General features: G+C 41.2%; 1 protein-coding gene across 18 annotated transcripts in view; it reads left to right on the top strand.

Moving 5' to 3' along the window:
* APP (amyloid beta precursor protein) overlaps nucleotides 1-23700 on the top strand; it is a 280730-nt gene that overhangs the window by 239214 nt on the left and 17816 nt on the right. For 12 of the 18 annotated variants that reach the window (XM_078358835.1, XM_078358826.1, XM_078358833.1 and 9 more), the window contains 2 exons: nucleotides 8688-8909; nucleotides 16313-16366. In XM_078358835.1, coding sequence (XP_078214961.1) covers nucleotides 8688-8909; nucleotides 16313-16366 — 276 coding nt within the window. The remainder of the gene's footprint in view (nucleotides 1-8687; nucleotides 8910-16312; nucleotides 16367-23700) is intronic. The other 6 variants (XM_078358832.1, XM_008986527.6, XM_008986525.6 and 3 more) reach the window with 1 other exon arrangement.

Genomic DNA, 23700 nt, shown 5'->3' with positions numbered 1-23700 from the left:
CTGGCATAGTCCCATCACAGTATGGCTCTGGCATCGCAGATGGCTGTAGTACCTATGCTAATCAGTACATCCCTACCACACTTAACGATCACATAAGTTCTTCCCCAAATCAGCTGTTCCACTGACCTACAAGTAAGTCCATGCTTTTTTAGTATATTTACTCCCTAGTGAAGACCAGTCTGCTAAAAGTGTCTTCAGTAGGGGAGAGCTGCTCTTTCCTGGGAAACCCAGCAGTGAAGTGTGTCCTGTGATGTCCTCTACACTTACTGGCCTGTTTCCTGAAAATTTCCCGTAGCGAATGGTCCAGTGAAGGAGGAAGTCCGTGTGCAGTCTTTTCTTTCCTGTGACTTTCTGGTTCAGGAACGTGACCCTGATGATAAGTAACTTCAAGGCATGACTCTGGGCTCGAAGAACTTGACTTTTAAGGTGTTGTAGAGTGAAGTTTCCCCTGGCAATATTGTTTCTTGACCCACACTCATCTCATGCCTTGTTGTGTTTTCTTTTTGAGATGGAGCTTCGCTCTGTTGCCCAGGATGGTGTGCAGTTGCGCGATCTCAGCTCACTACAACCTCCACCTCCCAGATTCAAGCAATTCCTCTGCCTCAGCCTCCCGAGTAACTGGGATTACAGGCATGCGCCACCATGCCTGGCTAATTTTTGTATTTTTTTTAGTTGAGACAGGGTTTCACTATGTTGTCCATGCTGGTCCTGAACTCCTGGCCTCAAGTAATCCACCACACCCAGCCATTATGCTTTTTTTTCTTTGATGAAGGGGTAACCAAGGCTGTTTTGTGGTGGTGTCTTTGTACAGCTTGAGGCTGTGGTCACTGTGCTGGTGGGTAGGCAGTAGGTCTTCTCAGATGGAAACATGCATGAGAGTCACCTGGGGATCACGTTAACATGCAGAATCTGATTCCCTGGATCTGGGTGGGACCTGAGATTCTGCACATCTAACAAGCTCCCAGAGAACACCCATGTAGCAAGTGTATAGACGAAAGGGCTCAACGTGAAGGAACTGCAAAAACCGTGGAACCAGCCTCCCATGATTTTGCAGATGAGGAGTATGAGCCCTGAGGAGTTTCAGAGGCCATGGAGAGATTAAGTATAATAAACATAACAGTTGTATATTGAGCCAAGAATCAGACAAGTACAGAACTGCTGATTGGAAAATTAAATCTGATCTCATAGTACTGGTGTGGGCAAAATGCCTAGAATGGGTGACTGCTGATTTATAGTGCAGCTTCTTTACAGGGAAAAATTAGTCCATCCCATTTACAGATACTTCCAGTGCAGCTGTGTCCGGGGAGAGAGAAGAAGGGTCATGGAGGAGCATGTACGGGTGTGAACTTCAGTCCTTTCAGGCAGGTACAAAAGTAAATTTTTATTTAAAAGATGAGAATTGTTCATATGCGAACCTTCTGTTAGATGAGAGTAAAAAATTTCCATTTGTGGAGAGGCTGCAGATAAATATTTTTCCATGGGAACCAAAATAATCAGAAAATAAGAAAAATAGTAATAGCAGTGGCGGTTCAATCCTAGATGAAAGAAAAACCAAAAGCCCAGGGACTTCATATTCCCACTGGTGTACAAATCAGAGCTTTTTTTTTCTTCTTTTTTTACTTTTAAGTTCTGGGATACATATTAAAACATGCACACGTATACCTGTTACACAGGTATACGTGTGTGTGCCATGGTGGTTTGCTGCACCTGTCAACCCATCATCTAGGTTTCAAGCTCCGCATGCATTAGATATTTGTCCTGATGTTCTCCCTCCCCTTTCCCCCCACACCCTAAAGGCCTCAGTGTGTGTGAAGTTCTCCTCCCTGTATCCATGTGTTCTCATTGTTCACCTCCCTCTTAAGAGTGAAAACATGCACTGTTTGGTTTTCTGTTCCTGGTTTAGTTTGCTGAGGATGATGGTTTCCAGCTTTATCCATGTCCTGCAAGGGACATGAACTTACTCTTTTTTATGGCTATATAGTATTCCATGTTATATATGTGCCACATTTTCTTTATCCAGTCTATTATTGATGGGCATTTGGGTTGAATCCAAGTCTTTGCTATTGGAAATAGTGCTGTAATACACATATGTGTGCATGTGTCTTTATAATAGAATGATTTATAATCCTTTGTGTATATACCCAGTAATGGGATTGCTGGGTCAGATGGTATTTCTAGTTCTATATCCTTGCAGAGTCACCACACTGTCTTCCACAATGGTTGAACTAACTTACACTCCCACCAACAGTGTAAAAGCATTCCTATTTCTCCACATCCTCGCCAGCATCTGTTATTTTCAGACTTTTTAATGATCGCCATTCTAACTGGTGTGAGCTGATATCTCATTGCGGTTTTGATTTCCATTTATCTAATGACCAGTGATGATGAGCTTTTTTTCATATGTTTCTTGGCCACATAAATGTTTTGAGAAGTGTCTATTCATATCCTTTGCCCACTTTTTGATGGGGTTGTTTGTTTTCTTGTAAATAATTTAAGTTCTTTGTAGATTCTGGGTATTAGAACTTTGTCAGATGGATGGATTCAAATCAGAGCTTTAACAGCTGAATTTTACAGGGAAAAGGCTGAGGTAGCACTTTATGTGAAGAAAGTGTTCTTCTCCAACTCACCTGTGTTCAATGAATGTTCGAAAAGGCTGTTCAATTATTATACCTGACACTTGAAAAAGATAACTGATTGGTTAATGCCCATAAATTTTATTTTCTTGAAACCTAAAGTGTGACCATTAAGCTTGTAGAAGACATTTGGCTATTAGTAATGAAAAGAATATTAGATGAATTCATCTGCTTCGTATTCAGTGGCTCTTTTATTTGTGAAGCTATTTTTCTCAAAATGAATGATCGTGGATGTCTAAAAAAAAAAACAATGTATCTATTCGAAGATGAAGTTTCCATTATCTCTTTTGATGTTGTTTTCTTTAAAGTATTAAGTATTTACAATGATAGCTAAGTGGTAGGGCTTCTTCCCCTGTTTAAGTATGCCTCCTATACATCCTCAAAGCATTTATTTTTTTGGAGACAGAGTCTTGCTCTGTCGCCCAAGCTAGAATGCAGTGGCGTGATCTCAGCTCTCTGCAACCTCTGCCTCCTGGGTTCAAGCAATTCTCTTGCCTCAGACTCCCAAGTACCTTGGGATTACCAGCATCCGCTACCATGCCCAGCTAATTTTTTTATTTTTAGTAGACATGGGGTTTCACCATGTTGGCCAGGCTGGTCTGGAACTCCTGACCTCGTGATCCACCTACCTCTGCCTCCCAAAGTGCTGGGATTACAGACTGGAGCCATCACGCCTGGCCCCCTCGAAGCATTTTTAAAAGAGCAAGGTGATGGGGTTCATTGTGTGTTTGATATTTGAAATTAAATACCTCTGTTACTGCTTAAGCCATGTGCTAAATATTATCATCACTAAACTCAATTAAACGTTTGCACTTTTAACTGCAAGGCTCAAATGCCTGGATATTGTAGAAGATATTTCACTTCAAAGGTAACTGCTACAATTTTGAGTCATCACAAATAGCTTGTAGAGGGGAGAAAATAAGCAAAGTCTCTTAGTTTAATACAGCGGTTGGCAAATGTAGATGCTTAAAAGGTCTGAAAATCCCCAATACAGGCCATCAGAGCATTGTAATAAAGTACTAAATTAATTCGGATAAAAGAATAATTCCCATTCGAATAATCCGAATTAGGGCCAGGGCCCCTAATGTAGTAGAAGTGTGGTTTTAGTGTGATTACTCTCACCATGTAAGTCAGATAAAGCCCCACTCAGAATGAACAATGAAATAGTCATATTTGGCTCTGGGTATTTTGTCATAGGCTCAATTGCCCAGTGCCATTGTGTTAGCCATTGGTAAAATCCTGAGCCCTGGACATTTTATGGCAAAACTGAATTCTACTTCTGATAATAATCATCCATCATGTCTCCCTCTTTTTTTCTCTTAAAACCACACTGACAGCTGGATACGGTGCCTCATGCCTGTAATCCCAGCACTTTGGGAGGCCAAGGTGGGCAGATCGCCTGAGGTCAGGAGTTCCAGACCAGCCTGGCCAACGTGGAGAAACCCTGTCTCTACTAAAAATACAAAAACTAGCTGGACGTGGTGGTGCATGCCTGTAATCCCAGCTACTGGGGAGGTTGAGGCAGGAGAATCGCTTGAACCTGAGAGGCGGAGGTTACAGTGAGCCAAGATCGCACCACTGAACTGAAGCCTGCACAACAGAGTGAGATGCTGTCTCAAAATAAATAAATAAACAAATCTACACTGATATCATTGTTCCAAATGACACAGCCAGGGGTGGTTATTTCTAAATTTTCTGTGTTAAATTAAGATAGGAATGTGAATTTCTTCCTATTTTGAAAAACAACCCAAAAAAAAGCTAAGTGTGTTTGACCCTGCTAAAAATGTAACTTTTCTTGAATCTGTCATTCTTTCACTTATGTTTTCTGAAAATGAACATAATAAACCAGGAAAATTAACCACTTATGAGAGGCTCAGCATGCGGGAGGCCATTTGGAGAACTTTTCTACCAACAGTGTAACAGAGAAAACGGGTACCACAGTGTACCTCAACCTCAGATGCCCTGGCTATTCTGTGAAATACAAGTGTAAGATTTCTCATCATGATATTTGCTACTCTTCATTTTCACTACCAGGGGCTGACATGGGTACAGGGCCCTCTCCAGCTGCCCCTGCCTGAGAAATGCCTATTTGGAGACCAAAAGCAGTAACTATTCCATAGGACTAACAGTGTTTAAGTCAGCTTACAAATCCACGAGAGTGGCAGAGACTGCTGAAGACACTGAAACAGTGATGCTTATACTGCCTGATTTCAACATCCACTTTTGTGTAATATGAGAGGCTGAAATAGATAGGGGCTGAACATGGGAAGGCCAGCGTTATGCAGCCCAAGACTAGGATTTCAGCACTGGTGCTTACTGACCATTGGGTCTTGAAGAGATTGGTTCCTTTCTCCCAACCTCAGTCCCCTTGTTCTGTCAGTATAATAATGCCTGCCTTGGGAGAGGAGAGTCATACAGGAGAGGGCATTTGAGCTGGGCTCTAAAGAGTTATCTACATCCAATAATGTAGATGAGCAGAGATGGGCTTCCGAGATAGCAGGAGTAGAGAACGAAAGTGTCATGTTGGCCACTCATGGTCTTTTGTGGGAATACCCCAGCCATTTAGCCTGAGAGAGAGGTGTGGTATAGACAGCTAGGAGCTGTGATTTTCATGGCAAGAAATACGGTGTAGGCTCAGACCACAGAGGGCCTTCAGCATCTGGCAGAGGAGTTGAAATGAATTCAGTAGAAGATAAAGACCCACTGAAATGAAGAGGGAGCCATTCCTCTGCATCAGGAAAAGATCTCTGGAACCAAAAAATAAAATAAAAATTAGTCTCAGTCAGTTTGTGCTGCTGTAACAATCCAAGAGACTGGGTAATTTATAAACAATAAAAATACTGCAGTTCTGGAGGCTGAGAAGTCCAGGATCAAGGCGCAGGAACCTCAACAGAGGGCCTGACCTCTCTGCTTTTAAAATGGCACCTTGTGGCTGCATCCTCAAGAGGCAGCAAAGCCTGTGTTCTCACATGGCAGACGCACAAAAAGGGGCCTGCGCTGGTTTTCTCCAACCCTTTTATAAGGTACGAATCCATTCGGTGGAGTGGAACTCTGATGACTTGCTTTCCAGAAGACCCTACCTCTTACTACTACCACAGCGGAGGTTAAGTTTCAACCCGTGACTTTTGGGGGACATTCAGACCATAGCAAGCAGTGAGTAGTCGATCGTAATTATCCAGGTGAAAAGTAATCATATTCCCAGGCGCGGTGAGGGGGATGTAGAAAAACAGGAAATGGCTGAGAGAATTCAAAAATAGAACGCAAAAGGATTTGTCAGTAGTACAGGACACAAAGAAATGCAGGGAGTCCTGGCTGGTTCTGAAGGATTCAGGCCTGTGACTGGGAGGGAGAATGGTTTTGCCATGATTAGAAAACAGGAAAGCTGAGAGGGAAAGCCAGGGGCCTTGAGTACATTTGTGTACCTATCAGGACCAGGAGGGAGCCCTAAGTGGGCATCTCCACCAAACTGTTGGAAATATGCAAATTTCAGTTGGAAGAAGAAGTTGGCCGGGCGCGGTGGCTCAAGCCTGTAATCCCAGCACTTTGGGAGGCCGAGACGGGTGGATCACGAGGTTAAGAGATCGAGACCATCCTGGTCAACATGGTGAAACCCCGTCTCTACTAAAAATACAAAAAATTAGCTGGGCATGGTGGTGCGTGCCTGTAATCCCAGCTACTCGGGAGGCTGAGACAGGAGAATTGCCTGAACCCAGGAGGCAGGCGGAGGTTGCGGTGAGCCGAGATCGCGCCATTGCACTCCAGCCTGGGTAACAAGAGTGAAACTCTGTCTCAAAAAAAAAAAAAGGAAGGAGAAGTTGAAGCTGGGGAAATACATTTCAGATTCATTGAAAAGTCTTTAGAGTTTCAAGAGTTGATGGGATTTCCAAAGAGGAAAATTGTAGAAACAGGTGGAAAAAGATACAAGAAGAAAATGACAAGGATGAAGACAGGAGAAAAGAAGAGTGAGAAGAGTTATTCAGTGACATCACAGGGAAGAAGCTAAGTACTGTGTCTGTGAAATAGCAAAAACGTTTCCAGATAAAAGAGAGGGTAAGTGATTGTAAATACCACGAGGACACAAGAACGCCATGGCTCTTGGGGTGGGGTGGGGGGGCCAAGAGCTGTCTCACTGGCAAAGTTTATTCCCTCTCAAGTAAGCACCAATAATTATTAACATTCCAGAATATCCTCTGTTTAGCATAGTAAGTGCTTAACAATCACAAGCAAAAGATTTATGTAAAATGCTCATTTAATTTATTGAATCAGACATTGCCTAAATTATTTGCCACTACCTATGGCTCTGTAAGACATGAAAACGTTGGAGGAAATCTAATGAGGGCCTTTTATCTGTAAGGGAAAGGTCATCGCGGGCATCAAATATTGAATTTTAGAAATGGTGCCACAGTGAATAGGGATATATTATAACTCAGATTAGACTTCAAAAGGGCTGATTTGCTTGGGATTTCATCATTTCAAATCTCTTGCAATAAAACTGACTCCATGAAAAGATATTAATCACATGCTTTAATGCTATTCCATGAAATTATTTTAATGGGTATATTTGAACAGAATTTTAATCTTTTAGTTACATTTTTTGTCAATATAAAAGAATTTGAAAGATGACTATAAAATATTACAAATCAAATTTAAATCCTGATCTTTCTCTAGCAATAAAAGTAACCAGTGATGTGTCTGAAATATATAATACAGCAAACTCTTGACACAGGTATGATTAGAAAATGGCATTCTGGTCAATCAAATATTATTGTTAATAGCACAGTGCTATCTGTTGGTCTCTAATTTGTAAAAATTAGAGAAAAACATGGTGAATCTTTGGTAACATAAGAGAAGACTCACAGGTCTTGATATCCTGGGGTCCGTTTTTAAAGCAGTAATTACACATGATATAAGGTTATATGCTAAGCTCTTTTTTTTCCAGTAAAAAAAAAGATAAGTCAGTGATGTTCCATAAAGTTGATTCTTGTTTAATCAATTTTTAAATTGGGGGGTAAGCAGGCACTGAGCATTCTCTGGAAATGGAAGCAACAGAGGAAAAAGGCAGGATATTTGGTGTCTGGTCACATTGGGAAACGTGGGGAGCCGGGGGTGGTTAAGTTCGGAGAAGCCTGGATGTCTGTCTGCAGGGATACGTCTGGAAGGCCAAGGGAACCGTTTCCTTGTTCCTTCGGCATAGATCATGCAGCATGGGGAACATTTCGGGAATGTAGATTTTTTTCAAGGCAAAACAGTGAAACCTGTCCAAGAATGCAGCAAACTGCTGGCCCATTTATGAATTATTATTATTTTTTTTTTTTGAGACGGAGTTTCGCTCTTGTTATCCAGGCTAGGGTGCAATGGCACGATCTCGGCTCACCTCAGCCTCCGCCTCCTGGGTTCAGGCAATTCTCCTGCCTCAGCCTCCTGAGTAGCTAGGATTACAGGCACACACCACTATACCCAGCTAATTTTTGTATTTTTAGTAGAGACGGGGTTTAACCATGTTGACCAGGATGGTCTCGATTTCTTGACCTCATGATCCACCCGCCTCGGCCTCCCAAAGTGCCGGGATTACAGGCTTGAGCCACCGGGTCCGGCCCATTTATGCATTTCTTATGCTTGCAAGTGTCCTAGGTAAGACAGGAGATTCTCTGCTCTGTCTTTCAGCCAGTGGGATGGTGCCTCGCTTACTGCCACCACACCCAGCCTGGTGTTTATTCCTGTGTGATCATTGTATATTAGGAGGAAATGGCAGCTGAGCTCCTGTGGCCCTTTCACCTCTCGGGGTGCCAGGCTGCAGCACAGTGGCCGGCTACCATGCTCCTGACTTCTGTCCTTCCAGGAGCTTTTGTGAGCTTTGCATAAGTGGCTTGAATACCGTGTGCCACAGTTTTCACATCTGTCAAAGGGAGATGATAATGGTACCTACACCGTGGCTCTAAACGAGATCATGCATGTGAAAGCAGTTGAAGTCATGCCTGGTGGAAAGTAAATGGTAGCTCCTGCTGCTGCTGTGGTGGTTGTTACTCACCAGAGAAATGGTTTTGTTTGTTTTAGATGAGCTGCTTCAGAAAGAGCAAAACTATTCAGATGACGTCTTGGCCAACATGATTAGTGAACCAAGGATCAGTTACGGAAACGATGCCCTCATGCCATCTTTGACCGAAACGAAAACCACTGTGGAGCTTCTTCCTGTGAATGGGGAGTTCAGCCTGGATGATCTCCAGCCGTGGCACTCTTTCGGGGCTGACTCAGTGCCAGCCAACACAGAAAACGAAGGTAAGAGTCCCATGAACCAGCAAGAGCGTTCTGGCAGATATATGTAGACATACATACGTGTGTGCAAGAGAGAGAGTTGTCTTTTGTATGTTCTTGAATGGTGAATTTTTTTTGATGTATTTTCATTTCAATTTTCCTTTAAAAAGTAAATCTTAGGAGTTACTATGTCATTAAAATAGTATTGTATCTGCGTAAATTATTCTTTATATTTTTTATGCTGCAAAGCAAGTAACCTGCCAACTGTTAGAAAAGATAACAGCCCACTATGTAGGTGGTAAAACAGAATGGTAATGCTCTACGTCACATTTGCGAGTATAGGGCCTCTTGTTTCTGAAATGTCCAGGTCTGCATTCTAGGGAATACTGTCCTTCGAGCGAAAACTCCTGCACTAAGGGGAGCCACGGTGTATTATTGAAAAGGCGGTTCTTCACATGGAAAATGTGTGGCAATAACATTCTTCTAATTTTTATTTTCCAGTTCCTCTTCTTCATATAAAATGATACATTATATAACAATAAAAGCAGATACATAAAGAGCGTGTCCTGTATGTCATCTATTACTTTTATGACTTTTTTCAAATGAGGAAATGGAGGTACTAGGAGACTCAGCTGTTAATTGATGACTTTGGTAGGAATTTTTTAGAAATGTTTTTTAACTGTGAGGTATATTGTTCCCTCTGGAATGGAAGCACAAAATTCAACTTGTGCTTTATGACATAATGACCTAGAATACCACCTTCCCAGAAAGCAGATAAGTAGGGAAATGAGGGAAATTACAGTTTACCAGCAGAGAGGAATTTTGATAGGACTTGCAGAGATGGAGATTCGACAGGCACCAAAGCAGTCTTCGTTGGCTACTTATTTGTACATGAAATTTCAAATTGAATTAAATGTAAACGGCAAAGATAGAGAACTACATATAAATAAAATTTGATTTTGCTTAAGACCTAATTTGTGTTTAGAAAATTAAATTTAAGGCAGCTGCCAAAATTAAGGAGCACATTGCTCTAAATGCTGTTTTCATTTGATAGCTCAGAGAAGTTAAGATTCTTCTCTGTCAACACATTTGTGCAGTAGACGGCATACGTTTTTATAGGGATTTCTTAGCAGAAATATCTGTCTAGGCGAGAGCATCTTTCTCTTCCTTTCACTACATGTTCAGAAATATAAAATTATTGGGGCCGGGCGCGGTGGCTCACGCCTATAATCCCAGCACTTTGGGAGGCCAAGGTGGGTGGATCACAGGGTCAAGAGATCAAGACCATCCTGGTCAACACAGTGAAACCCCGTCTCAACTAAAAATACAAAAAATTAGCTGGGCACGGTGGCGCGTGCCTGCAATCCCAGCTACTCAGGAGGCTGAGGCAGGAGAATTGCCTGAACCCTCATTGTGTTTTGTTGTTGTTGTTGTTTTGACCCACTCCATTGTGGGTAACAAGAGCGAAACTCGGTCTCAAATAAAATTAATTAATTAATTAATTAAAATTATTAACACACAAACACCTTGATTTCTAGATGTGAATAACATGCTTTTCAAGAACACAGCAGGATTTTACCTAATTTTCTTTATTAAAGCAACAAATATGAGGTTTCATATTTATAATATGCCTTATAAAATGCAAGTAGTACTCTCCTCAGACTAAATCCGAATCATTATCATATTAGACCTTAAGTGCACTGGGCAAGATTTTTTTATAAAGAACCCTTACAGAAAATATATAGACTATTTTCACAATGTGAGTCATCACCCCAAATTTGTAGAGCACCTTGTAGTAATAGCAGATGCAAACAACAATGTTACTGATGATGTAAAAAAAATAATTAAAACTCTACCATTAATGAAAATAATTCTGAATCACATAGAAGAAAGAATTTTAGTGACAGCTCATTATCAAAGACCTGGATAACTGCCCTATTATTACTAGAGTGCTGATTGTGTCAGGTTCTTTTGTTTTGTTTTGTTTTTTTGAGAGACAGAGTCTTGCTCTCTCAAGCAGGCTGGAGTGCAGTGACGTGATCTCGGCTCACTGCAACTTCCACCTCCCAGGTTCAAGCCATTCTCCTGCCTCAGCCTCTGGAATAGCTGTGACTACAGGCACACGCTGCCACACCTAGCTAATTTTTTGTATTGTTTAGTAGAAATGGGGTTTCACTGTGTTGCCCAGCCTGGTCTCAAACTCCTGAGCTCAGGCAGTCCATGCACCTCGGCCTCCCAAAGTGCTAGGATTATAGGTGCAAGCCACCACGCCCAGCCTGATTGTGTCATTTTTTTTTTTTTGCAGGTGGATATATTTTGGTCATTGAAAGTCCTCTTTATTCAGTCTCTGATGAGAATTTTTAGTGAAAAATGTCCAATCTCATTTTGTAAATTGAATGCACACTAAATTTGCTCTTTTACTAACAGCAGAGCCCTAGGAGACAGTGTGTATGTGCACACGTGCGTGTACACACACACACATACACTGAAACCCTTGGGTATTGCCAGGATGTCCATTTAAGCAAAGACCTTGATTAAGTATTTCTGGATGCTTGACAAACGTGCAGCTATTACGTTGCCTAGGCCTCATGAAAAGAGCTGATATTCTCGTTAAATCAGGATTCTGTTTGAACAGTGAAATCTTGCATAACGATATTGGGAGGCAGTAGTACTTGCAGTGTCGGTCTTGAGTTGTGGTACTCTTCATTATCAGTCCTGACACTCCTTTTAAAGCAATCAATTTGAAAAGCCTCTTCAAAATTAATTTTTAAATAAAATTGACGGCCAACATTTGGGGAGAAAAATCAGTATAATGGACATAATTGGTAATACATCTTTCGACATGCAACTACACAGGCCTGATGACAAGTGGAGACAATGGCGTAGTCAGATGTTTGCCCCTGTATGGATGTGACAAAGCTGGATGCAAGCTGATTCAGAGCGCTGTTTCAGTGATTTGGGTGTATAGGAGAAATGCTTATGATAGGAATTTTCAAATTAAAAACTGCCAAGATGGTTTGTGTTTTACATTGAAAATTGAGTTAGGTTCTGGATTCACATTTTTGTAAACACCTGTATGTCCACTGGGAAGTGACCAAACCAGGTAGAATGCAGGGCAATTTGTCCTTACTGGGATTTCCCTGCACATGGCATCTGACATTTCTGTTCCCCAACCACCAAAAGCCAACAGGGTCCTCCCTCCTCACCTGTCTTAGTGACGATCAAAAACAATTCCACATTCTCCACCATCTCATAGGATATTAAATACTACCCCACACTCCTGAACTCCTGAATGATACAGGCCTGACTTTAAATTCCAGCTCTGCTGTGTGCTTATGAGCAAGTTACTTAACCTCTCTGGCTCTTTCCTTGTCTGTAAAATAAGGTTGATAACAGTTCCTCAGGGATATAGTATGAGGATTAAATGAGAAGGCATAAAAAAAGCTCTTAGCAAAATTCCTGGAACATAGTAAATGTTCAGTGGTAGCTCTTTTTTTTTTTTTTTTTTTTAATGGAACCAGGATCTTAGAGAGACTTTTATCAGCCTGACTCAAGATGAATCACTGTATGACCTGAACAATGTATCCTTAAAATAATGAATATAATAAGCCACATAATGAGATACAGTCCTAAAGCCATCTCTCTTCTCATGTTGTCTCCCACCTGTCCCCAGAAACTTGTCTTTCTTTTTACAGAGGTGCACACACACGCAGAGCTACTGAAAATATCTAAACTTCTCAAAGGATTTCCTTTCATTCTTCATGCAGTCCTTATTATCATAGTTTCAAATGCTTACCAAAAATTTGTTGTTTTTCTCAAGAACAATCAGCAAAATCCAGAGGAGGATCTGATGCCCATTTTTTAAATTTACATTGAGAAAATGAGCATATCACAAACACAGTTTTCCAGTATGACATACTCTTGAATAGCTTCAGTTTGCCTCAAGAAATGTTTATTCTTTGGTTTTCACATCCACAAAACCTAAATGACTGGCTAAACTGAAATGAAGCTGTTGTTACAGAAATGTGCTCGCAGGTGGTGAAATGATGTGGCTGGAAGCACTAGTGTTAATGACATTTGTGTTCGTTCTGCTTTTTCCTGACTGCCTGAGAAGGGCAGCACCAAGACACACGTAGCCTGCAGTGACCACCAGGAACTCTGTGGCCAACAGTCTGCCTCTTTGTAAATAATACATAGATATAATATGTAGATAAAATACTGTAATATTTTTAAAGAGACACAGCAGGTCTTATAAGCCTTTATGGATGTATTGCAAAGTGAAGTTGCCTTCTAGTGTATTTTTAATTAGCTTTATAGAGGCAATGAGAAAGCCAATTTAAATGTTGAAATTTAGATTAAATTAATATTTCATTAAACTTACAAAGCAGTTCTTGTCAGGCCTCTTATCTATATATAAAACTGGTACTCTGCTGAGTCCTCATTACCTTGGGCCTGGTACAGAGCTGATATAAGGCAGCACTGTTAATAGTTGAGGTTTATTACAAAGAACACCAGAAGTAACAAACTCAGAAATCCCAGAGGTCTGACCATTCTGTTTCTCTCCTCTTATAGCAAAGGATTTGATTCAAAGCTGCTGAGAGCAAGGGAATAACTCATTTCTGCTTACATTTAATTTTAACTCTATTAAAAGTTCAAGATAGGATCATCTATTTCTTGTTTTTAAATTACTAAACAGCCAATGGAAAATGTTTTTGACACTTCATTGACGAAGTTACTTTCTGATTAAGTAAAGGTCCACTGGACAAATGGAAAAGTGTTTGCAATGGATTGGGAAATAATACGCTACTTCATTTTGTGGGGGTGTGTGGCTTTTTGGGGGGGGCAATGATGTTATAATTGCCTTTTAAAAAAGAACTGTTTTTTAATGTCTGCTCCCTGAGCTACTTATTTTTTGAGCATTTATTTATACTAAATCAGCTTCAATCTTATAAAGCAGACTAGGGTTTAAGTCACTGAAACTAGTTTTGTTTAATCTTCCTAAAAAATAAGAAAAGTTTTATTACTGTTTTTATTTATTTATTTTTTTGAGTTGGAGTTTCGCTCTTGTTACCCAGGCTGGAGTGCAATGGTGCGATCTCGGCTCACCGCAACCTCCGCCTCCTGGGTTCAGGCAATACTCCTGCCTCAGCCTCCTGAGTAGCTGGGATTACAGGCACGCGCCACCATGCCCAGCTAATTTTTTGTATTTTTAGTAAAGACGGGATTTCACCATGTTGACCAGGATGGTCTCGATCTCTTGACCTCGTGATCCACCTGCCTCAGCCTCCCAAAGTGCTGGTATTACAGGCTTGAGCCACCGCGCCCGGCCCTATTACTGTTTTTAAATAATACATATCTATTTTTGAAAAAGGGCCGGGGGGAGGCAGAAAAATGATACGGCGATATCATTTGTACGTTTATTTCATATAAGTATACATATTTGAACCCTGGAAAAACCATTTACTTTGTGACACAACTGAAGTTCAGAAAGAATGTGATTTGCCCCAGATCACAGAGAAAATAAGTAGTGACATTAACAGTGGCCCTGGGACTACCAGCTCTTCAGCCTACGTTTAAACCACACGTACACTCACTTCCCCCTGAGTTGCATAGACATTTTCTAATAATGTAACTATTGATGTGTGTGCTCACCACCACTTCAAGGTGTGTGCTTGCGCTCGAGCTTGTGGTTTGGTGTGTTCTTAACTGCAGTCGAAGCACCAGTTGGTTCCCTCGTCATCAGGAAATTCTCAAAAAGCACAATGACCTTTCAACTAACTGCATTTTTACAAGGAGTAATACAGTCACTCATTACAGATTGTTGCAAATAGGAAAAAAGATGAAATACAGAAAAACCCAACTTCATTGTCAAAATGTATTTAGGAGTTGCAGAAGGAAGTGACATGTGTCTTCCTCTAATGCACTAGCAGAGTCCTAAAGAATACGCATTCTCACATCAGTAGTTACTGTGGAATATTTAATAATAGGATATTTAATCGGTGCACTTCTGTAGTATTTGGTAGTGTCAGAAACAGGCTTTAAAGGTTATTTGTTCCTCACTATAATTAGAAGATGCAGATGTGAACATTTCTGTTTCCATATGGAGAAACAGCCACAGAAGTGGGCACTTGCCCAACATCATGGACGTTGTAAATGCTGGGCCCAGGCCTGGGATTAGATGCCTCCGCCTCCTTCTGACTCCACCATGCTGCCAGTTTCTACATGAGAAAGGACCAAACCACTTTTCTTTTTTATTTCATCCAAGTGTCCTAGTGTCCCAGAAATATTTGCTTATATTTTGGATACTTGGCTCACTGCCCCTTTTTTCTCCCTCACTGTTTCTGTTAACGTGTGGCATCCAAAATCGATTTGGACTGAGAATCCCACCTCTGAATGCGTGGCCCGTGTGCGTCAGTAGGCTGGATGGTTTTATTGAAATTGTCAGAAGCCATCTCATCGAGCACACCGTCTCTCTCTCAGCAGCTGTGCTCGCTTTGTCTTACCTTCTTACCTTTACACTTGCCACCTTACCAAAAGGGCTTCCCCCTGCACCTCTGCCCCATGGCTTCATTGCCCTGTGACCATTTATTAACCCTAAAAGTTTCACTTCTGTCTCCATTCCTCGTTTCTTCAGACACCAGTGTAAAACAAGGAAATATGTTCTGAGCATCAGAAGTGGTTCGGAAATGTCAGACGATGGTGAGGAATGTCGTGCTGTCCACACTGCTTTCTTTGGGTCAGACCCAGAACACATACAAAGGAAAAATTGTGAACAATGGCAAATATACGATGAAGTGTCCTCATGTTTCAGCTATTTATCATCTGTCCAATGGAAACCAGCCTTTCTGAAAAAGACAGAGAAAGACAGACTGTGGTTCCCTCTTCTACCCTTATCCCAAGGACAAATTTGATTTGCTGAATGGCAGATTATGTGGTAAAACTTGCTCTCCTGATAAAGTCATATTTGCACTTCCCCTGGAAATTTGACAGAGTCCTTTTATAGTTAATTAACTGTAAAATAAGATAAGATTGGACAGTTGTAAAAGGAAGTATCTTTAAGGTTTTCTGGGAATTATGTATTTTATTTCTAATTAAAAGCCAAGAAACTATCTCTAAAGTAGCTCAGAGGAAAATCCACCCTCCCTATCCTCTCTTCTTTGATGTTGCTGTGTATCCTGGTGAGGGCTTTTATTAGAAAACTGAGGAGCAGGACCAGCACATCAATAGCGATAAGCTGTTTTGAAGTGGTGCCCCTCCTGGTCCTTGATGCTCGGGATTAACTCACTGTGGTTCTTTTCTGGCTGCTCCTTTTTTGTAACTTGTTTATTGCATATGCTTTTTGCCCTGCTCTACTGTGTTCGGGAGCCATGACTTACCATCTTGATTTGTCTTGTTTGCTTTCTGTGGCTCTTGCTTCCTGCGCCCAGTCGAGCCTGTCGACGCCCGCCCTGCTGCTGACCGAGGACTGACCACTCGACCAGGTACTGGACCCGCTTGACTTCTGCTTCTCCGCATCTTGTGCTTCACTCGAGCAGATGTCATCTCCTTTCTGCATTTTAACCCTCGCTCAATTGTACTTACTGCAGATTAAAATTTGAAGTGACCTCAGAAACCAAACTTTTTAAAATTCCCCTTGACTTTTCCTTATTCTTCATTTCCCAAGTTCCAAGTGAAGTGATCTGTTTTTTGTGTCTGAGCTTTCCTTTTGAAACCTAAAAGAGAGCCCTTCCAAATTTGGGGTTGTTTTCTTTTTCCCTAAAAAAAAACAAAAAAAAAAAAAAAGAAAAGAAACAATATATAGAGCCTATCCTTAAAAACAGAAGCCCAGACAGTTGTATGATCAGGTGATGGCTTAGTTACCAACGTGAGCCTCTCTTCTTTATCGTTTGGCATCCAGATGGGTCCTTTTCTAACTAAATCGGGCTCAAACTTCAATCAGTTACTGAAGTAGACATGATTTCCTGAAAATACCAGCATTGGTATCTCTCCAATGCCAAAAATACATCTTCTCTTTTTGTGGGTTGTGTGTACTTATTCTCAATGAGTGGCTACAGTAACACAACAGATGTGTACGCATAATTTTGCATATAAGCCCTTTATTTTTTATATTACTTAAAAATCCCATTAACACTGAAATAGACACTTCATTTTTTACAGTTTCACAAGCATTAAGAAGAAACACATTCTTATTCTATGAATAATGTCATAGCATAACAGAAGCATATACATGCCTGTTTCTACTCTGTGAAGAACCTCACCCAACTGATACTAGCCAGTGCTTTCAGTGAATCAGAAAGAGGAAGGAAGTTATTGAATTGACAGATCTGTATATTCCAGGGAGATTTTAATCGCTAATAAAACATACCTTCCCATATTTATTTTCTTCTTTATCCTCATTCCCATGCAATAGTCAAAGAACAGGGAATTAACCTTCTTTGAAGATATTAATACATGAGGTCAGCCTTTGCTGCCTGGTTCAGATACAGTCAGCAGCAGAGCCAGGAGGAGGCCCTGTCTCTCTTACTTCCATCACAGGCTCGAGCCCTGACTGCCTCCAAGCACGGTCACTGAAGACTCAGTCTGTCTTGTGGCATCTTCATGCCTTTATGCTGTGATTAACAGTGGCAGCAGAGATGGTAGCGTGACACATCTTGACAGCTGGTCTCGTTGAGTTTATGAATTTCTGGTTTTTAAGGGGAACTTAAATTATAGTGAGTCAGAGACAGTTTCACTTCTTCTAATGTCCTCCTTATTGTCAGTGTCATGTAAGGGAATCTCAAGGGGCTAAAAGTTGACATTCCTGTTCTGTTCAGCCAACTTGTAAGGCCTCGGGCTGAGGGTCAGTTGAGTTCTGGTTGAAACCACAGCTGGCTCAGGTTGATCATTTGCCTTGAGACTTTCTTCGTGATGTGTCTCACTTTATTTTTAAAAGACTTGCTTTTCATCTACAAGCATAGAATGTAACTTAGAAAGCACTCATTCGACTCATTCAATTTTATCAAATTTCTACATTGGGCCAGCAGAGCCTATATGTTACTGTTGAAATATCAAGGAAAGCGTAACACTACCAGTCAATGTTTTTTTCTTTTAAAAAAAATTTTTCTTTCTTTTTTGAGCCAGAGTCTCACTCTGTCGCCCTGGTTGGAGTGGAGTGGCATGCTCTTGACACACTGCAACCTCCACCTCCAGGGTTCAAGCAATTCTTGTGCCTCAGCCTTTCAAGTAGCTGGGACTATAGGCACACGCCACCACACCCAGCTAATTTTTTTGTATTTTCAGTAGAAATGGAATTTCACCATGTTGGTCAGGCTAGTCTCGAACTGCTGACCTCAGATGATCCACCTCAGCCTCCCAGGGTGCTGGGATTACAGGCATGAGCCACAATGCCTAGCCTATTCTTTAAAAAAAATTTTTTTAATCTAAATCTAACATAAAAAGGACACTATAAAACATCGTCAAACAAAAACCATATGTTTTAAAGGAAGAACTAGAGCATAGTTAATGATATTATACAGGTGGGAGAAAACCATCCAAAATCTTTCTCATAACAGTAAGAATGTTATGTCACTTGGAGATTTCACAAAGAGCAGCACTAAATTCTTTCTTTCTTTTTTTTTTTTTTGAGACAGAGTTTCGCTTTTATTGCCCAGGCTGGAGTGCAATGGCGCGATCTCAGCTCACTGCAACCTCTGCCTCCCGGGTTCAAGCGATTCTCCTGCCTCAGCCTCCTGAGTAGCTGGGATTACAGACATGCGCCACCATGCCCGGCTAATCTTTTGTATTTTTTAGTAGAGACATGGTTTCTCCACATTGGTCAGTCTGGTCTCGAACTCCAGCCCTCAGGTGATCCACTCACCTTGGCCTCCAAAAGTGCTGGGATTACAGGCGTGAGCCACCACGCCCCACCAATGCACTAAATTCTTTCTAGGGTTGAAAGAAATTAAATAGCAGGGTCCCTGCTCTCAGGAGCTAGAAGTATAATAGAAGGAATTTTGCATATTTGGAAACACGAGATGGAATTTGGAGGACAAAGAAATACAAAGCGACGTAAGTGCCAACAAGCAAGTTCTGTGGTGTGAACAGATGGAGTACTAACCCAGGAGTGTGTTAATAGAGATCTTGCTGGAGATGAGCCTCCAGAGAGGTTATGAAAGATTTGAGGCACCTGGATTGGTCAAGAAGAAGGGAACAATTCTCTTCAGAGGAGAGGGTGGCCTAGGCCAAGCGTCCTTTCATACACAGCATAGGCTTGGCTTGCCCAGTAAGATGCCTAGAGTTGAGAAAGAATGCTCAGAGATGAAGTGAGGAAGGTTCTAGTTAAGATTTGTCTATGAATAGCGGTGTTTACTGCACGTGTATTAAGGTATGCTTGTGCTCTATGTTTTTGTGCTTCTAGTGAGTTTATCAAACATTTGTAGCATCGTTTTGGTTCTTCTTCATCACATTTTGGAGACCACACACTTGAGTCTAATGTGGCGAACTATCTTTAGCCTTTCCAAACTTAGAAACCCTCCCCAAGACTGTCATGTCATTCAAGTAGAGGCATTATTTTTGAATAATCACTGTTGTCTCTCAGAAGCAAGTTAAAAAAAGGTTTTTGTTTTCCTCCCACCCAGTGCTTCATAATCATGACTGAGGAAAATGGCTTCTCCTTAACTTTCATATCTAAAAAGCCAGAATATGGTAACTGCCAGGATCCAATGTCAAGTACAGACTACAGTAATAACAGTGGTGATTTCGGGGCCTAGAGCCATTATAGCTCCTCCTCTTCTGGCTTTTTCCAAAGAAAAATAGACTCTAGAGGACTAATTATACAGTTTGACCAGAATTTTTTAAAAAATACATTAGTAAGCTCTTCACATAGGGTAGAAAGCTGCCCTTTCTATTACAATGTGTTACCACCCTTCTCCAGTCCAAATAAAGGGAAGCCAGGTCCTTGACCCCAAGCCATCCAGGAGGTATCATGAAGAGCATACCTCCCTCAGCCCACACATGAACAACAGGCTCTGTCTACTCATCATGACTTAAGGGAGTCACCAGGGCTTAGGGTGAAGTCAGCACAACTCAGGAAAGACCTCTTAACCTGAAATCAAGATTCCTGCCATTTATTTATTTATTTTAAGGTTTATTCCTTTTTTTTTAGATGAAATCTTGCTCTTGTCGCCCAGGCTGGAGTGCAGTGGCGCTATCTCAGCTCACTACAACCTCCGCCTCCTGGGTTCAAGCAATTCTCCTGCCTCAGACTCCCAAGTAGATGGGATTACAGGCGACTGCCACCATGCCTGACTAATTTTTGTATTTTTTAGTAGAGATGGGCTTTTACCATTTTGGCCAGGCGGGTCTCAAACTCCTGACCTCAGGCAAAACACCCCGCCAGTCCCTGCCATTTATTTAAAACTAATCACATTTTATTACATGTAGTATCACCTTATTATTAATATTTCCCTATGTGTGAGCTTGTTGATTTCTTTCTTTTTTAGTAAGATGTTCTTAATGTAGAAAGTCTCCACTGAATGAAGACTTTTATTCATGCTAAACAGAAATGAACTATTTTAGCAAGAGCTCTCTCTGCTAAGAGCCTCTTAAACTATTGAGCTGTAAACATTAATTTATATGTCATGCTGACTTGATAATATGAATTGAAATTTTTTTTTTTGACCTCCAAAAGTATTCACAGTATCATTTCAAAAATAGTGTAGGCTTTTAAAATTTTTAGTGGAGAGCTCTTGTTTTTGTTCTTTTGAGACAGAGTCTGTCTCTGTTTCCAGGCTGGTGTACAGTGGCATGATCTCGGCTCACTGCAGCCTCCACTTCTGGGCTCAAGCCATCTTCCCACCACAGCCCCCCATGCAGCTGGGATTACAGACATATGCCACCACACCTGGTTCATTTTTGTATTTTTAGTAGAGATGTGGTTTCACCATGTTGACCAGGCTGGTCCCAAACGCCTGAGCCTCCCAAATGGCTGTGATTACAGGCATGAGCCACTGCACCTGGCCAAAAGCCATTCTTTACTTTTTTCAGTATAAATATTTGGCCCCCAAATCTAAAAGGGAACACTATTCAAAGAAATTTTCTTAAAAATCTCAGAAATCCAAATCTCAGAAATCCATTTCTAACCTATTGCGTTGCCAGATTTTTTTTTTTTTTTTTTGAGACAGAGTCTTGTTTTGTCACCCAGGCTGGAGTGCAGTGGTGCGATCGCAGCTCACTGCAACCTCCACCTCCTGGGTTGAAGCGTTTCTCTTGCCTCAGCCTCGGAGCAGCTGGGATTACAGGTGTATAGCCACCTCGCCTGGCTAATTTTTTTTGTATTTTTAGTAGACAGGGTTTCACCATGGTGGCTAGGCTGGTCTGAAACTCCTGACCTCAAGTGATCCGCCCAGCTCGGCCTCCCAAAGTCCTGGGATTACAGGCCTCAGCCACCACACCTGGCAAATTGCCAGATCTTAATAACAGAAAAGAAGTGAGCTGTAAAGAAATTACTGTGCTTATACAAGGTCTCAGATTTAAAAGGGCCATAGAAAGATAAAAATATACAACCAGTGAGAATTAAAAGAGTTTTAGCATCACTACCCTATAAAAATAAGTGTCAGAAAGGTTAGTTTCAGCAGAATAAGTTGAAACTTGCAAAAAATACTTACAATATTAAAGTAAGAAAATAAGAGACAGTTCTATGGGTCTCTTGGTAAGGAGTTGGGGATTGAGGGTTGGGTCATTGAAGGGACCAGAGTTAAAGAGATGAGAAAGGAAAACTGTCCCACTTTCATTGTGCCTTTTATGTCTTTATTAAAGAGAATGAACTTCTGATGAAAGGAGATTAAAGCCCAAGCTAGATCAACATAGACCGGGCGGGGTGGCTCACGCCTGTAATCCCAGCACTTTGGGAGGCTGAGGTGGGCAGATCACCTGCCATTGGGAGTTCAAGACCAGCCTGATCAATATGGAGAAACCCAGTCTCTACTAAAAATACAAAAAAATTAGACGAGTGTGGTGCCTGAGGCAGGAGAATTGCTTAAACTCGGGGGCAGAGGTTGCAGTGAGCTGAGATCGCACCATTGCACTCCAGCCTGGGCAACAAGAGCAATACTCCCATCTCAAAAAAAAAAAGATCAACATGAGAAAACAAAGCCCTAGACCATTAGTTACCTATTGCTGTTTAGCAAATAACCCCAGAATTTATCAGCTTAAAACAACAAGCATTAGTTTCTTATAGTTTTTATAGAACAGGATTTGGGGTGTGATTTAGCTGGATGGTTCTGGCACGGGGTCTCTCGTGTGGTTTCAGTTAAGACATTGCCTGAGCCGAAGTCATCTGAAGGTTTGCTTGGGGCTTGTGGGTCTATTGCCAAAATGGCTGTCTCATGTGGCTATTATTAGGAGACCTCAGTACCTTACCATGTGAACTCTGTAAGGCTGCTTGAGTCCCTGCATGGTATCTTGCATCCCTGCATCAGGAGGTCCAGGAAAGAGATAAAGAAGGAAGCTTTAGTGCCTTTTATGGCCTAGTCTCAGAAGTCATACACCATCACCTCTACCACACCCTATTCACTAGAGCAAATCACTATATCCCAACCACCCTCAAGGGAAGGAAATTAAGTTCCACCTCTTGAAGGAAGGAGTATCAGCAAATTTGTGGATATATTTTAAACCATAACATCTTGCTACCCACGTCCAAACTCTTAAGGCCCAGACCAATTGCAGGCTAAGAGAACTTGAAGATAAAATAGAACCATTGCCTGTGGTCTTTGTGGAAAGCTAGGAAGGTAGGGATAGGAAAATGAAGTTCTGAGTAGTAAAAAGGAGAGAAGACACAGCTTCACAATCTATAAGCCAGGTATAGATTGACATTGATCGTGAGTCTCTTTTCAAATAGGTTATCAAGTGGAAGCTTTTTGAACAGTTGGATGAGGAAATGGTGCTATGTCACAGCCAGCATGGATTTCCTAGGTTTTGTCAGATTGCCTTTACCTTCTTGTATAGGCTGTGCTGTTAGACTGGCACATCATATGCTATGGACATTGTGCTTTTCAGTGTCAGCAAGATATGTGACAAGATGTGTGACAAGCATCTCATAGACAATATTGAAAGAGTGATTAGGCCAAGAGCAAGAAGCAAATTCCCCTGGGAGCTGAAGGAATTGGGAATGTGTAGCCCCAGTAAGACAAGAACCCACAGAGACATGCCTCTCCTTAGGGATCTGGTACCGGTTCAAGGCTCTAATGTGGACGGGGGGATTAGGCTTGCTCTGTGTTGAACCAGGCTCAAGGGACGGGGAAACTGATTCTGGCTTCATGTAAAAAAGGCCATTCTGGTAGGCAAATCTTTCAAAAAATTGGAGAGAAATTGACACATTCCTCGGTGTTCAAACAGGAGCTGACAATCTGCTCCTGGGTGGGAACACTGTTGAGGAGGTGACTTCAAAAGCCCTTTTCATCCCAGGATTCTGATTTTTGATAATTAAATGTTACAGCATAGACACTGACATTTATACTTTCTACTTAATGCTTTTGTTTTTTAAATGACTTTGCATTTTTGTTTTTAAGCTTCGAATTATTATTTGAATAATGAAATTCATCAGAACAATGAGTGTTAAGAATCATATCGCAATTTATAGAGGAGTTTGTAGGTTTATAAATTCTGTTAGTCCCAAAGAAGCCTTTTAAAAATTATGTACTGTAGCTCGTTATTCAGCAGATGAACCAATTATAATCTGTATCTATAACTAGAACACTTGACTAAAATTATATAATTTTTACAATGCTTCACTGCATAGATACATGAACATAGTTTATTTGTAATTGGTACAAAGCTC

Source organism: Callithrix jacchus, chromosome 21 (assembly GCF_049354715.1).
Source record: "Callithrix jacchus isolate 240 chromosome 21, calJac240_pri, whole genome shotgun sequence".
Classification (NCBI taxonomy): Eukaryota; Metazoa; Chordata; class Mammalia; order Primates; family Cebidae; genus Callithrix; species Callithrix jacchus.
Note: the sequence above shows the minus strand (reverse complement) of the source record. Positions and strands in the feature narration are given on the sequence as shown.